General features: G+C 49.1%; 1 protein-coding gene across 1 annotated transcript; it reads left to right on the forward strand.

Moving 5' to 3' along the window:
- Positions 1–5404: 5404 nt before the first annotated feature.
- Positions 5405–5758, forward strand: LOC136503159 (extensin-like). The gene has a single exon (XM_066498326.1). It carries the CDS (start codon positions 5405–5407, stop codon positions 5756–5758), a length of 354 nt encoding a protein of 117 aa, XP_066354423.1.
- Positions 5759–15167: the final 9409 nt, after the last annotated feature.

The raw sequence follows: 15167 nt of genomic DNA on the forward strand, positions 1-15167 counted from the left end.
TGACCCCCCGTATAAATAGCTCCGATTTGTAGGGGCGACTCAATCACCAGCCGCCCCTACAAATGGCCCCGTATAAATAGCTCCGATTTGTAGGGGCGGCTCAATCACCAGCCGCCCCTACAAATGACTCACATATAAAACAACTGTAGCACCTTCTTCCTCCTGAGTCACTCACTCTAACCCGTGCAAGAAAGGTGGGGAGGCCTTGGGCACCTCCTAAAAATTGCTTTTCTAGGGGGGAAGGTTTTGGTCTCAAATCCTTTGGTGGAGAGGTTGTAGAAGGTAAGAAAATGCTATTCCACACTTTTTTGTAGTTTTAATGGTTGGTTAGTGAGTAATTAAAGTTTTGTTTTTCTCTCTCTTCTATGGTGCTTGAGCTACTTATGAAGTAAATTAGACCCAAGTTTCAAATGTACTATGGTAAATTAGGGAGGGGAATAAGATCATACCCTTATTTGGTCCATGTTTTTTGATTTTAGTGAACAATTAGTTAGTTTTATGCATGTTTCATGTGCATGTAGATCTAGATCTAGGGTTTGATTTTTTTATTAATTTTGTTTTTGTAATTTTGGACTAAGGTTTGTATGAAAGATATTGGGTAAAGTATAATTATTGCTAATTGTTGTCTTTAAAATTATTTATTATAATCAATAAATATGTATTTTAATTAATTATGGATAAATGGGCCATTAATTAATTTTCCTCTACCATGGTGTGTTTGTATGCTTCATGTAATTATATTAGATTTATATTCATATATATCTGAAGTATATACAATTATTCTCAAGTAATTATTAATTTGATTCATTTTTATATATATCTGAAAAAGTAGCCCTTTAATGTTTGTTTTGTTGTTGTAAAAGATGGAGTACAGGAACTCTTGGATGTATGGTTCGTTAAGGTTCAAAGTCGGTTTTCGTGAAGAGGTGGATAAATTTATTGAAGCCGCAAAGAAGCATGCAACGACATTGAAAGAGAATAAGGATACAATTATTTGTCCCCGTAAAGATTGTAAGAACCGTATGGCATGGACAGATGTGACTATCATCAGATCACATTTGATTATACGAGGATTTGTTGAGGACTACATAGTGTGGATTCATCATGGTGAAACGGTTATTGTTAACGACGAGGATGAGAAGGAATACGACGACGAAACCATAGAATCCCTGTCCCAATATTCAGCAGAGCTTAATGCACGAATGGATTTCGAGTTTGGCAATGAACAAGGTGGTGATGCTGGTGGTTGGGATGGTAATGACGAAGGTGGTGCCAATAATGATGGTGGAGCACGTGTCGGGGATGAAGATGATTTGGAGGACATGATTCGAGCCCTTGGACCAGAGATTTTACTAAATAGCCCAAAAGGTCTAGAAAATTTGGAAAGGGTGACAAAAGCATCGAAGGAGACTGTGTATGGTGTTGAAAAGGGTTGTCCGACATATTGGACATTGCTGCGTTTTGTGCTTGAGCTGCTCATCCTGAAGGCTAAGTACGGCTGGTCAGACTATAGTTTCAATGATCTATTGCATCTCCTGTCATGGGTGCTGCCACAACCAAACTCAGTTCCTGCCAACACATACCAAGCGAAGAAGGTCATAAGTCCATTGACAACGGGGGTTGAAAAAATCCATGCATGCCCCAACCACTGTATACTTTTTCGTGGCAAAACATTCAAGTCACTGGATAAATGTCCCCGGTGTGGGGCCAGCCGGTACAAGAACAATAACCTTTACGGTGGGGACGAAGCCTCCATAGGAAAAAAGAGGAATAAGAAGGGTACAAAAATCTCAGCCCCCAGAGGACACTCCATTAGGCAACGATGCAAAGTAGAGAAGAATTTCTGCCTTGGTAATGTGGTACCTGCCAGTGACCGACTGCTTGAGATGTATCTTCCTAAACCCTAAAGTAGCCGCACTCATGACATGGTGGGATAATGAGCACAAGGTGGATGATGATAAGATTGCACACCCGACTGATTATAGTCAGTGGCAAAGGTTTGATGAGAAGCACAAAGAATTCAGCGATGACCCAAGGAATGTATGGTTTGGCTTGAGCACCGATGGAATGAATCCCTTCAATGAGAGGATGAGCGATCATAGCACATGGCCAGTGATCTTGACCATGTACAACATCCCAACATGGTTGTGTCAGAAGAGAAAGTACCTTCTCCTCACTATTCTTATTTCTGGCTCTAAACAATCAGGCATTGATATAGACGTGTTCCTCGAGCCTTTGATGCAAGAAATGGAGAGGCTATTGAGGCATGGGGAGCAGATGTACGATGCATTCCAAAAGGAGAACTTCATATGTAGAGCAATAATATTTGTTACTACCAATGATTACCCCATGCTGTTTGCTTTGTCTGGACAGATCAAAGGGAAGACGGGATGCTTGGTTTGCTTGGATGATACTACTTGGGTGTACCTAGATGCATCTAAGAAGATAGTTTACCTAAGGAACCGACGCTTCTTAAAGACAAGTCACAAGTATCGTAGCAAATTGTTCTTTAGATTTTATGACAACGCTCTGGAGATTGAACCCCCTCCGGAGAGACGTCATAATGGAGAACACGTGTATAGAATGGTAAAAAACATACGCGTCGTCTATGGAAAGAAGAATCCAGATGAGACGAACAGAGATAGAAGCACACCTCCTGTTGAAGGCGTACCTTTCAAGAAACAATCGATCTTCTTTTAGTATCTGCCTTATTGGCCAAACTTGGAGGTCCCCATGCCATTGATGCTATGCACGTGCAGAAGAATGTCTTTGAGAGTCTCATTGCTACCTTGATGGACACAGGCAAGTCAAAGGATGGTCTGAAAGCATAGAAAGACATGGTGCAACTAAATGTGATGCCACAGCTTCACCCGGTACCCGAGGCTAATGAAAAATACACTCTGCCCGCGGTGTGCTTCAACCTAACACCAGACGAGAAGAGAGCTATATGCACTTTCCTGAGGGGGATCAAAGTCCCAACTGGGTTTTCAGCAAATGTGAAGAAGCTAGTGTCGATGAAGGACTTGTCAATAACACACTGCAAGGCTCACGATTGCCATGTGATGCTGATAGTGTTTCTACCTATTGCAATCAGGGCTATAAAGCCAGACTTCTTGAAAATAGCCATCACCCGCATGTGCTACTTCTTTTCGAAGATCTCACAGAAGACGATTGACAAGCAAGAGCTGAGTGACCTACATGAATTTGTGGTGGAGACACAAAATCAACTGGAGATGTGTTTACCTCCTGCTTTTTTTGATATAATGCCACATCTCATGATTCACATGGTTCATCAGATACAGGCGCCCTTGCTACTTGCATGAAATATGGTCCTATGAGCAGTTCATGTCAGTTCTAAGTCGATACGTGCATAATTGAGCATACCCAGAGGGCTCTATGATAGAGGGTTACAGTACTGAAGAAGTCGTTGAGTGTTGTCAAGAGTACCTAAAAGTACAGAAAGGGATTGGTAAACCCGATTCTCATCACAAGGGTAGGCTGGCTGGGAAGGGCACTAGTGGTAGAATAGTGTTCACGACCATGATTACAAAGAGGTGAGTCGGGCGCATTACAGTGTCTTGCAGAGTACACAACTGATGCAGCCGTACATTGATGAACACTTAGCTATTATTATGGCGGAGAGAAATAACCGTTCGAATGATTGGGTCATGAAACAACACAAGCAACGACTAACTACATGGTTTAAGGACCAAAACATACCGCCTGGAGAAACCATAGACTCTATTACCATCAGTAGGTTAGCGGAGGGGCCATCGAGACAAGTGACATCTTGGAATGCTTATGACATCAATGGGTATACGTACTATACCCACGCAAAGGATAGTAAATATGTAAACCAAAACAGCGGCGTTCGAATAGAGACTCTCGATGGATTAGGACAAAAGATCCAATACTTTGGCATTATTGAAGAGATATGGGAACTTGACTATGGAAGGGATATAACGGTGGCCCTGTTTCGATGCCACTGGATCAAACAATACTAACTGAATGAGATCAGATTAAGAGTCCTAGACCTCAAGAATCTAGGCTACCAAGATGACCCTTGGGTGCTCGCTTCATGTGTCGCACAAGTTTTTTATATGTCTGACCCACAAAGTAACCTCCCCCCAAAGAAGAAGATAAATCATATGGTTGCCTCCGGGAAACAGCACATTATTGGAGTTGATGGCGTAGACGATGTTGAAGCTTACAATAACTACGATGAGATGCCGCTATTCACAGACTTTCCTAAGAAGATCAGTGTTGTGAAAAAGAACCTCCCCAAAGACATATTGCCATGGGAACGAAAAGGTGTCAAGGGGAAAGTCGTTATAGCGGGCTAGCTAGTTGTTGAACGTGGAGTGTTTATGTAAATATGTGTTTGTAAGACTTCATTTATGGATGCGTGTGAGACTATATATTTATGTACATGTGTAAGACTATATATTTTTGTATGTGTGTGGGACTACATTTATGCATGTGTGTGAGACTACCCTTTGCAACATCCAGATGACTCTATTTGAACATCCACTCTATTACTACTAAAACTTTATGAAATCACTTAACACTTTATGAAATGAAGAAATGACTAAAATAAAAGTAGGAGATCTTGACGAGTTATAGATAGTGATGAGTTCAACAACTTTTATGTTCACGACTTTTATTGTTGAAATCATTTAAGATTTCAAAATCTTGTTTGAAGTTGCCAATTATTAAAATTCAAAATTTCAACTATTCAAATTTGGTCAAATGAAAATATGATGAAAATAAAAGTTGTACATATTGATGAGTTCTACAACTTTGGTATTCATGAGTTTTTCATCTGAAATCATTTACTCTTTCAAAATATTGTTTCAAGTTGAAATTGTTTGAATTTCAAAATTTGAATCGTTCAAACAGAGTCACATGACAAGATGACCAAAATAAAAGTTGTACATGTTGATGAGTTATACAACTTTTATGTTTATAACATTTTCATTTTATTTCATTTAATGTCATAAAATTGTAGTCGAAGTTTTAAAATTCAAATTTTTAATTTTTGATTTTTTGTTTTCTAGATTGTTTTGAGTACAATTGTTTATATATATATTTCTTCACATATAGAATAATACAAAATATTATATTTGTGCATATACACAATTGTTTTTATATTACTTTTATTTTGGTCACAATTGTTTTATATATACATAATTATTTTTATAATACAGAATTAACAATTTAAAAAAATAAAAATATATTTCTAGGGGCGGTTGGATCAGGAACTGCCCCTACAAATGCATTTGTAGGGGCGGCTGGATCAGGAACCGCCCCTACAAATCATCCCGTCTATAAAACTAAGGGCGCACGGGTGTTGTCTTCATTTGGGCGCTCTCTTCTCCTCCAACGCCGTCAGGCTGCCCCGCCGATGCCGGCCCGCGCCCCTTCCCCGCACCCACGCGCCCCATCTCCGCGCCACCTCCCCGCACCCGCGCCCCCTCGCCCCCTCCCACGCCCCCTCCCGCGCACCCGCCCTAGGGTTTCTAGAGGAGCGGCGATGCTGCCGGCGAGCGAGGAGCCTTCAGCCTCTAGCAGTCCCACACCCGGCCCCTGCCCCCGCGCGTCGACGACGCAGGCTCCCGGCGCCCCGCACCCGGCCCCCGCCGTCCTGCCCCCGCACGCCGACGACGCATCGGTGGTTGACGGCCGTCTTCAACCTGTGCACGTCATCGGCACCTCGTCTCCAGCCTCCACTAGTCCCCGCCACATCTCGATCTGCTAGAGGAGCTGAGCCCGCCGGTGATGAACTCCCCGCCTAGATCACATCTACCCAATCTGACGTACGACTCCCGCCAGGTGCTCATTTTCCTCACCCTTTCTCTCCCTCTTCTCTATTGCGTGCATACAAGAATGCCTCTAGTAGGATGAATGGTTAGTGAGCGAAACTGAGTTGACTTGAATCAGTTGAGCAAAAAAAAGTAGACACTGCATATATGCTTTAGACTTATGCAATATTTGGTCTGATTTCCTAGTGTCGGGGACCTAATACCGGGGTACCCCAGAAGATGGAACCAATAACCACTGAACGTTAAAAACTTCTGGACACATAAGAGCACCATTTCATCCCTTGTTCGAATAACAGGAGTTTGGTTCCGCCTCTCCCGACGCCTTTTGAGATAGCTCTGCCTCGCCCGAGGGCTCAGGGTTAGTCTCCGTCTCGCCCGATGCCTTTGGGGCGGGCTCGGTCTTGCCCGAGGGCCGAGGGATAGACTTCGTCTCGCCCGACGCCTTTGAGGTGGCTCTGCCTTGCCTGAGGGCTCAGGGCTAATCTCCGTCTCACCCGACGCCTTTAGGGCGGGCTCGGTCTCGCCCGAGGGTTGAGGGATAGATTTCGCCTCGCCCGACCCCAGAGGGGCAGGGTCGGTCTAACCCAAGAGACAGGGATTGGTCTCCGTTTCGCTCGACAGCAAGGCATGCGCCTCACCCTGCTCCATATCTAAAGACTGGATTCATCTTACCTGACAACTTTTCCCCGTTCCCTCAAGATGATAGGTACAAGGCGAGACAAGACGTTCGGGTCAACCATGGTTCCAAGGACCATACCCTACACCCTAGCAGGAAAAGTACTGCTAGGGGATGACGAGACAGGTGCTTTAGACCCTTCCAGGCGCCGCAGAGCCCGAAAGGTTGTACAGGTGCGTGCTCCTCGCCTTGTAGAGTTGTAGGCGCGCCTTTAGCCCTGGGACATGGAACCCAACGAAGATATATGACAACCACTACGCTCCAGAGAAGGATTTGCTATCTCCACGAACGACGGATATTCCATCACCTTGCTATGGACCCAAGGGAGCGGTGCCCGCTTCCTAACCCCTCAGGTCCACCAAGTCAGAAGGCCTTGACCACGGCATTATGCCAGACCCCGACCCCTCGTCCCTCCGACAAAGACTCACAGAAACCAGAAGGCGTGTGGAGCAAGGCCGGAGAGGCTAATAAGTCAAAACCACTATACTACAGCCCATACCCTGCGTAGGGCAGCGTTCTGTAATCAACCTGACATTCTACAGAGACATCGACAGTATTGTAGGCACTTATCTTCCTTCACACTCATCAAGATGAAGAACGAGGTCGGGTAGACGTGGGCCACAAGATTAGGTAAAGCCCTCATCCTTGTAAAGCCAGCCCCTTCATCTATAAAAGGGGATGCGTTTCTCCCATAAGGAAGGGGACTTTTGGACCAAACAATACAAGAACACACACATACACACAGTCAAGCGGCTATGAAGCTCTTAACCTCCTTTCGACCCTTCCATCAAAGACTTGGGACCAGTCCCTCTCTCGATCGTTTGTACCCCTTACTATAGACCGTTTACGGTGCTAATAACATGAGCAGCAACAAACTGGACGTAGGGACATTCGGCCTGAACCAGTATAAATCTTGTGTCCTTTAGCGCACCATCCGAGCCTAACGCGCATTACTATAAATTTACTTGCTGGTGCTCATACGAAACACCGACAGTTGGCGCGCCAGGTAGGGGCTTGCGCGTTCTAGAAAAGGCCTTGGATGGCCACCCACGCAATCAGCTGGGCCCCAGGCGCACACATGCGTTTTGGTGACCTAGATTTCATCATCACACTAGGAGGAGAGCTAGCGCTGACTCACACAGCCGCCCCATCTCTCTCTTCCATCGACCTTAGTTGTCTTAGGCTTGAGGGCCCACCGGGCAACTCCCTTGGACCCCAGTCATCAAGGGAGGCCTCTCACAATGTCACCCTATGTCCAGAAGGGCCCGTATGGAGCGCCCCGATAGCATTTCCGTTCGGTCTCCACAACGCTGCGGCGACCGCTGGCCACCTTCTGGTGCTACGTATGGTTCAATCACCCACGAACATCGAGTTCATGGGGGCAATTGAGCATGATATGGAGACCCTCTATGAGCTCCTCAACGAGGAGCCAGGATCGTTCTCTAGCTCGGATTCCAATAGGGGGAGCCACCACCCTTCCCGGGAATGCTTCATGGCGCAGACCCCCGAGGGTCATGTCAAAAGTGTCTCTAGGGAAGAGGTCACCCCTACAAACAACCCTAACAGTAGATCCAGGGAAGAGACGGCAGCCCCATCTCACCTAAGGATGGAGTAGCTGAGGGCCCATCAGCAAGAGATCGATGAGGCCGGGCAAGGGCTCATCCAGGAGTACGCGAACATCAATCGTGAGATTGAACGCCGCAAAGATGGGGGGCGCGCACGTGCCACGGCCCGCACCGTACACCAAAGGATCCTCACCAACGATGGGACCCTTCCTCACTTTGCCCAAGCCAGCCAGAACATCGCCGCAGCAACCACCTTGCTGCATGGCCTTCCGGAGGCCATGACATCCGAGGATCGTCGCGCCCGCCGAGAAATTCACACGTTGCTCGAGCGTGTGGCGGCGCAGCAGGCGGAAAGTTTGTTGTCTCGACGACGCAAACCCGACACCAGCCAGTGCACGCCCTCAGTGCGTCCCGCCGGGGACGCGTCCGTTCACCAAACACCACCAGCCGCCAGGCAGCCCTCCACCGTCCTAGTACATCAACGCCTCGGCCATGGCCACGACGTACGCAACATCATCGATGCTCGAAAACACGCCCATGGTGATGATGGAGAAGCAGCACGCCGTGGCTACCATCCCTGATGTGGTGGACACTATGACAGCAACGAAGACCGAAGCCCGAGCCCCGGCCTGCCAGGTCCTTAGGCCTTCGGTCAGCACATCCTCAACGCCGTATTCCCCCTAAGGTATCGACCACCTACCAACATCCCTAAATATTCTGGTGAAACAAATCTCGGGCTTTGGCTTGAAGATTATCGGCTTGCATGTCAGGCTGGTGGTGCGAGTGATGACAATTTCATTATTCGCAATCTCCTGCTGTTCTTGGCTGATTCGACGTGAGCATGGCTGGAGCACCTACCGTCCAATGCTATTCAGAGTTGGGCGGATCTGATGGAGATCTTCGTGGGCAACTTCTAGGGCATGTACAAACACCCTAGAAACCCATGGGACCTCAAGAACTGCCGCTAGAAGGCTGATGAAACCCTTCGCGGGTACATTCGGCGCTTCTCTCGGCAGTGCAATGAGCTCCCTAACGTCGCCAATGCCAACGTAATAGGAGCCTTTCTGTCCGGAACAACCTACGAATCCCTGGTCCACAAGCTAGGACATAGGGGACCGCAGACTACCAAGGAACTATTGGACATCACCACCAGTCACGCCTCTGGAGAGGAGGCGGTCGGAGCCATCTTTGATCGCTCCAACAGAAAGATGAGGCGGGATGAGGACGTCGGCGAAGGCGCCTCCAACCGACCTGCAAAAAGGAAAAATAAGAAGCAACGGTGCAACAACTTGATCGTTGCCGCTGCTAACCGCAAAGGTGTCCAGAAGCCCACGGAGGGCACTCTGAACCACTTCGAGAAAATGCTTGAGGGGCCATGCCCAAACCACGCCTTCCCGGCCAAGCATCTATATATGGATTGTAGCCTCATGCGCAAATACTTGGCCGGGGGCCTTTACAAAGGGGAGCAGGGGAAGGAGCCTGTTCCCACCATAGACGACGCAGAGGAGAAGGACAACGCCTTCCCAACGCCGACCGGCACCCTCATGATCTTTGGAGGATCGACGGTCTACGACTCCAAGCGTCGCCAGAAGCTCACGTGCCGCAAAGTCTATATAGCCAGACCGGCCATGCTAGCCTTCCTTCGGTGGTCAGAATCCGCCATAACCCACATCCAGGAAGGTACCCGCTTGTCGTTGATCCGATCGTCGGACCAAAGCGGCTCACAAAAGTACTGATGCACAGAGGCAGCGGCCTCAACATCATGTACACCAAGACTCTCGACGAGATGGGCGTCGATCGAACGAACCTCTGCCCCATCCGAGCGCCTTTCCATGGTGTTGTGCCTAGTAGGCAAGCCGTGGCACTGGGGCAGATCGACCTGCCCATCACTTTCGGGGATCGGTCCAATTACCAGACTGAGACCCTCACCTTCGACGTAGTGGGGGTTCCCAGGGACTTTCCACGCCATTCTGGGATGACCATGCTACGCGAAGTTCATGGCCGTCCCCAATTATACGTACCTTAAATTGAAGATGCCGACCCCCACAGGGTCATCACCATCGGCACCTCCTTCCAGTGCGCTTATGAGTGCGAGGTCGAATGCTGTGGACACGCATCCGCAGTCATCGCCTCCGAAGAACTCACCACCCTTAGGGAAGAGGTCGATGAAGAGGCACCCGATGCGAAGAAATCAACCGAGTCGTTCGAATCAGCAGAAGGCTCCAGGGAGGTCCTCTTGGACCCCAGCAGCTCCGAGGGCAAAAAAGTCCATATCAGGACCGCACTCTCCTCTGAATAGGAAAGCACGCTCGTCGACTTCCTCTGCGACAACAAAGACATCTTTGCGTGGAAACCCTCGGATTTGCCGGGCATCCCGAGGGAGGTCGCCGAGCATACTCTCCAGATCCTCTCGGGCTCCAAGCTGGTAAAGCAACGCCTACGCCGCTTCGATGAGGAGAAATGTAGGGCCATCGACGAGGAGATAGCCAAACTACTGACCACAGGATTCATTAAGGAAGTATACCACCTAGAGAGGTTGGCGAATCCCGTTCTTGTGCGAAAAAAGAGCGGGAAATGGAGAATGTGTGTCGATTATACCAGCCTCAACAAAGCGTGTCCAAAGGATCCATTTCCTTTGCCACGAATAGACCAAATAGTCGATTCCACCTCGGGGTGCGAAACCCTCTGCTTCCTTGACGCGTACTCCGGTTACCACCAAATCACGATGAAAGGGTCCGACTAGCTCGTGACATCTTTTATCACCCCCCTTTGGATCATTTTGCTACATTTCGATGCCTTTCGGTCTGAAGAATGTTGGGGCAATGTACCAGCGCTGTATGCTCAATTGCTTCGGTGACCTCATCGGGCGAACCGTTGAGGCCTATGTCGATGACATCGTAGTCAAATCCAAACGAGCTGACCACCTTGTTGCCGACCTTGAGCAAACCTTTGCAAAACTTCAGGCAAATGGCATCAAACTCAATCCCGAAAAATGTGTTTTTGGGGTCCCGAGGGGCATGCTTGCTCGGCTTCATCGTCTCCGAATGTGGCATCGAAGCCAACCCGGAGAAAATATCAGCCATCACAAGGATGGGCCCGATCCAAAACATAAAGGGGGTTTAGCGGATCACAGGATGCCTTGCCGCTCTCAGCCAATTCATTTCATGCCTCGGCAAACGAGGACTCCCCCTTTATCGACTCCTGAAGAAATCTGACCGCTTTGAGTGGACAGCCGAGCCTCAGGAGGGCTTAACATGGTTAAGCATTTTTAACTAAACCTCCAGTCCTAGTACCTCCATGCAACGGAGAATCCCTCCTGCTATATATATCGGCCACCACCCAAGTGGTTAGCTCCGCCTTAGTAGTAGAGCGAGAGGAAGAGGGGCACGCCTTCAAGGTGTAGCACCCTATATATTTCATCAGTGAGGTGTTATCCGACTCCAAAACCCGCTACTCCCAAATCCAGAAACTCCTCTACACCATCCTTATCACCAAAAGGAAGCTACGCCACTACTTCGAGTCACACCCCGTGATAGTAGTGACATCATTCCCTCTCGGCGAGGTCGTCCGTAGCCATGACGCTACAGGAAGAACCGCAAAGTGGGCACTCGAGCTGATGGATTCGGGCATTTCTTATGCCCCCCCGAACAGCGATCAAATCTCAGGTACTGGCTGACTTCATCGCGGAGTGGACCGACGTCTAGATGCCACCAGCAGCCGTCGATCAAGAGTACTGGACAATGTACTTTGACGGATCGCTGATGAAGAAGGGCGCCGGAGCAGGACTAGTTTTTGTATCTCCCCTCGGGGTCCACATGAGGTACATGGTTCGGCTCCATTTCCCCTCGTCAAATAATACTACAGAATACGAAGCGCTCATCAACGGCCTACGAATCGCCATCGAGCTAGGCATCCAACGCCTCAATGTCAGGGGCGACTCTTAGCTGGTCATCAACCAGGTCATGAAAGAGTCATGCTGCCACGATGCCAAAATGGAGGCATACTGCCAAGAAGTCCGATGGCTGGAGGACAAGTTCAATGGCCTCAAACTCAATAACATTCCAAGGCACCTCAACGAAGCAGCTGACATGCTTGTGAAAGCAGCATTCGGCTGAGAGACAGTCCCAGCAGGCATCTTTGCCAGTGACCAACACAAACCCTCGGTACGCTACACGGGGTCGGAACAAGCCAACGATGGCCCACCCAGTCCGACCCTAGGGGCTGATCCTCCAACTGCTCCGCTCGACCCTGAGGTCATGGAGCTTGAAGAGGACCCAGCAGTGGAGTCTGACCCTCCTAATGACTGGAGAACGCTTTACCTCGACTACCTCCTCCACGACATACTACCAACAAACAAGACGGAAGCTCGACGGCTTGCACGATGCGCCAAGTCCTTCGTTCTTGTAGAAGGCAAACTCTACAAACGGAGTCACATCGGGATTCTGCAACTCTGTATCCCTAGCGAATAGGGAAAACTCCTGCTGGGCGACATCCACGGTGGAGTCTGCGGTCATCATGCCGCACCAAGAACTTTGGTTGGGAATACATTCCGACAAGGTTTCTACTGGCCCACCATAGTAGCCGATGCCGAGCAAATTGTACGCACCTGCGAAGGGTGCCAGTACTACGCTCGGCAAACGCACCTCCCAGCCCAAGCTCTCTAGATGATCCCCATCACGTGGCCTTCATGGTCTGGGGGCTCGACCTGGTTGGGCCACTCAAAAAGGCGCCCGAGGGCTTCACCCACCTGCTTGTCACCATAGACAAGTTTACAAAATGGATTGAAGCTCGACCGATATCCATGATCAAATCCGAGCAAGCTGTGCTTTTCTTCCTCGACATCATCCATTGCTTTGGAGTACCGAACTCTATTATCACAGACAACGGCACGCAGTTCACTAGTAGGAAATTCATTCGATTCTGTGATGAACATGTCCGAATCGATTGGGCAGCCATCGCACACCCCCAGACGAATGGGCAGGTCGAGCGCGCAAACGGCATGCTCCTTCAAGGCCTCAAACCTAGAATTTTCAACCGGTTGAACAAGTTCGGCGCGCACTGGCTCGCTGAGCTCCCGGCCATGCTCTAGAGTCTAAGGACAACTCCTAGCCGGGCCACCGGCTACACACCTTTCTTCATGGTCTACGGTTCCAAGGCCATTCTTCCAACGGACCTTGACTATGGAGCGCCAAGAATCAGAGCATACGATGAACAAGGGACCGAGGCACCCACTAAGACGCCATGGTCCAGCTAGAAGAAGCCCGCGATGTCGCCCTCCTCCGTTCGGCTAAGTACCAGCAGGCGTTGCGACGGTACCATAACCGACAGGTGCGGGGTCGAGCGTTCAACGTCGAAGACCTCATCCTCCGTCTTATGCAGAGCAACAAGGACCGCCACAAACTCTCCCCGCCCTGGGAAGGGCCCTACGTCGTCATGGAAGTACTTCGCTCAGGCGCCTACCAGTTGAAAACCATCAACAGCGAGGTCTTCACCAACGCCTGGAACATTGAGCAGCTACGTCGTTTCTATCCTTAAAATAAGCATACGCTCTTCCTTATTAGATTTTGTCATAACAAAACCCCGATCCTTAGTGACTTCCGACCCCTGCAAGTCGTGAGGGGTCAGACCTCACTCGGGGGCTGGCATGTGATCATAACATGTGACATATATAATACAAGTATTGCGCTTGCAAAAACCTCCTATGTTATATTTATAAACATTCTCTAACTTTTCCATTCCTCTCATAAACGAGTCCTAAGGGCTAAGATTTTGGGAACCAATTCTGAATATGACTGGTAGGACTACGGGACACCCACGCCCCAGCGGCTACAACCTCTTTGCTCACTAGCTCAATCAGAATTAGTTCGCCCACATTCCTAGTTTATTATGACTTAGACCGTGAGAGGGGTCGGAAAGCACTAAAATCTTTTCTACAAAAAAGAGGAAGATAAAAAATTGCTTGCAATAAGCAAAAGATGTAAATTTGTTCATTTTTTGCACAAATTTGTCACTTACAAAGCGATTTCATTACAAAAAGGAACAATATACTTGTAAAATCAGAGGACTGTTTACTCAGGGGCTTCCCCACAAAGTTATTCAATTACAGTCTCTGCTTAGCTCTACTACAAGTACTACTACAGTCGCCGCGCCACACTTTCCATCGGTAACGCCTGGAGCATGTACACAGGTCAGTTCGTCTACTGCGGCCGCCGTGTTACACTCTCCATCGGCGACATCCCACCACTTCGTAGGATCCTCGAAGACCCCGACAGTGACGCTTCCGCCAGGGCGTCCGGAGACTACACCATCATCGTCAGCCGCAACCCCGATAGCGACGCCTCCACCAGGGCGTCTGGGGACTACGCCATCATCACTAGCCACCACCCTGACAATGGCGTAAAGGCAGGAAATGCCTCCCGCCGAAGGAGGAGCATAGCGAACGACGGCACGGTCGATGACGTACGACGCCCACCGGCGCCTCTTCTCCTTCGGTGGCAGCGACTCCTCAGCAAGGGCAGCACACACCATCTCATCTACATTGGAAAACCTCTAGCTCGACATCATGCTCCAGACTCATGAGCGAATTTGTGAGTTTTCTCTCTCTCTCTCTCTAGCATTACTCTTCCTCACTCAGGAACCGCCGCGACGCGTGGACGCATTCGGCGAAAAGGAAGAAGGAGAAATAGCGGCTCAGAGGCAGAAGAGGAGATGGGATGAGAACTCCCCTCCCCCTCCCTATTTAAAGAGGAGGTGCTGTAGCTAAGGAAAGGCAAAAGGTTGGACGAAAAACCATCTCCCTTCCCCTATTTAAATATGGAATCAATGCTCATTGATACCTGAGGGGACGTGCCAGAACTGACGGGACGCACCCCGGTCGACGAGGCGTCCCTCCTTGGTCAAACTAAACACTGCCTAGGTATGGCCCGCCACTGACCCACTCTGGACGCGGCAATTAAGGCACCCACATAGGCAGATAACCCTTCGCCTCCCCATGCAGGACCATGAATGATCCGACAACAGGACCTTTCGGATCTCCTAGGCTGGCCATTCGGCCCAAAAGAGACGACGAACGAACATCCAAAGGAAGATAAGCATCTCCGCCTT

This window comes from Miscanthus floridulus, chromosome 14, assembly GCF_019320115.1.
Source record: "Miscanthus floridulus cultivar M001 chromosome 14, ASM1932011v1, whole genome shotgun sequence".
Lineage (NCBI taxonomy): Eukaryota > Viridiplantae > Streptophyta > Magnoliopsida > Poales > Poaceae > Miscanthus > Miscanthus floridulus.

Bases quoted from the DNA above. Each gene is read 5' to 3' on its own strand.
- LOC136503159 (XM_066498326.1), top strand. From the start codon at position 5,405: ATGCCGGCCCGCGCCCCTTCCCCGCACCCACGCGCCCCATCTCCGCGC.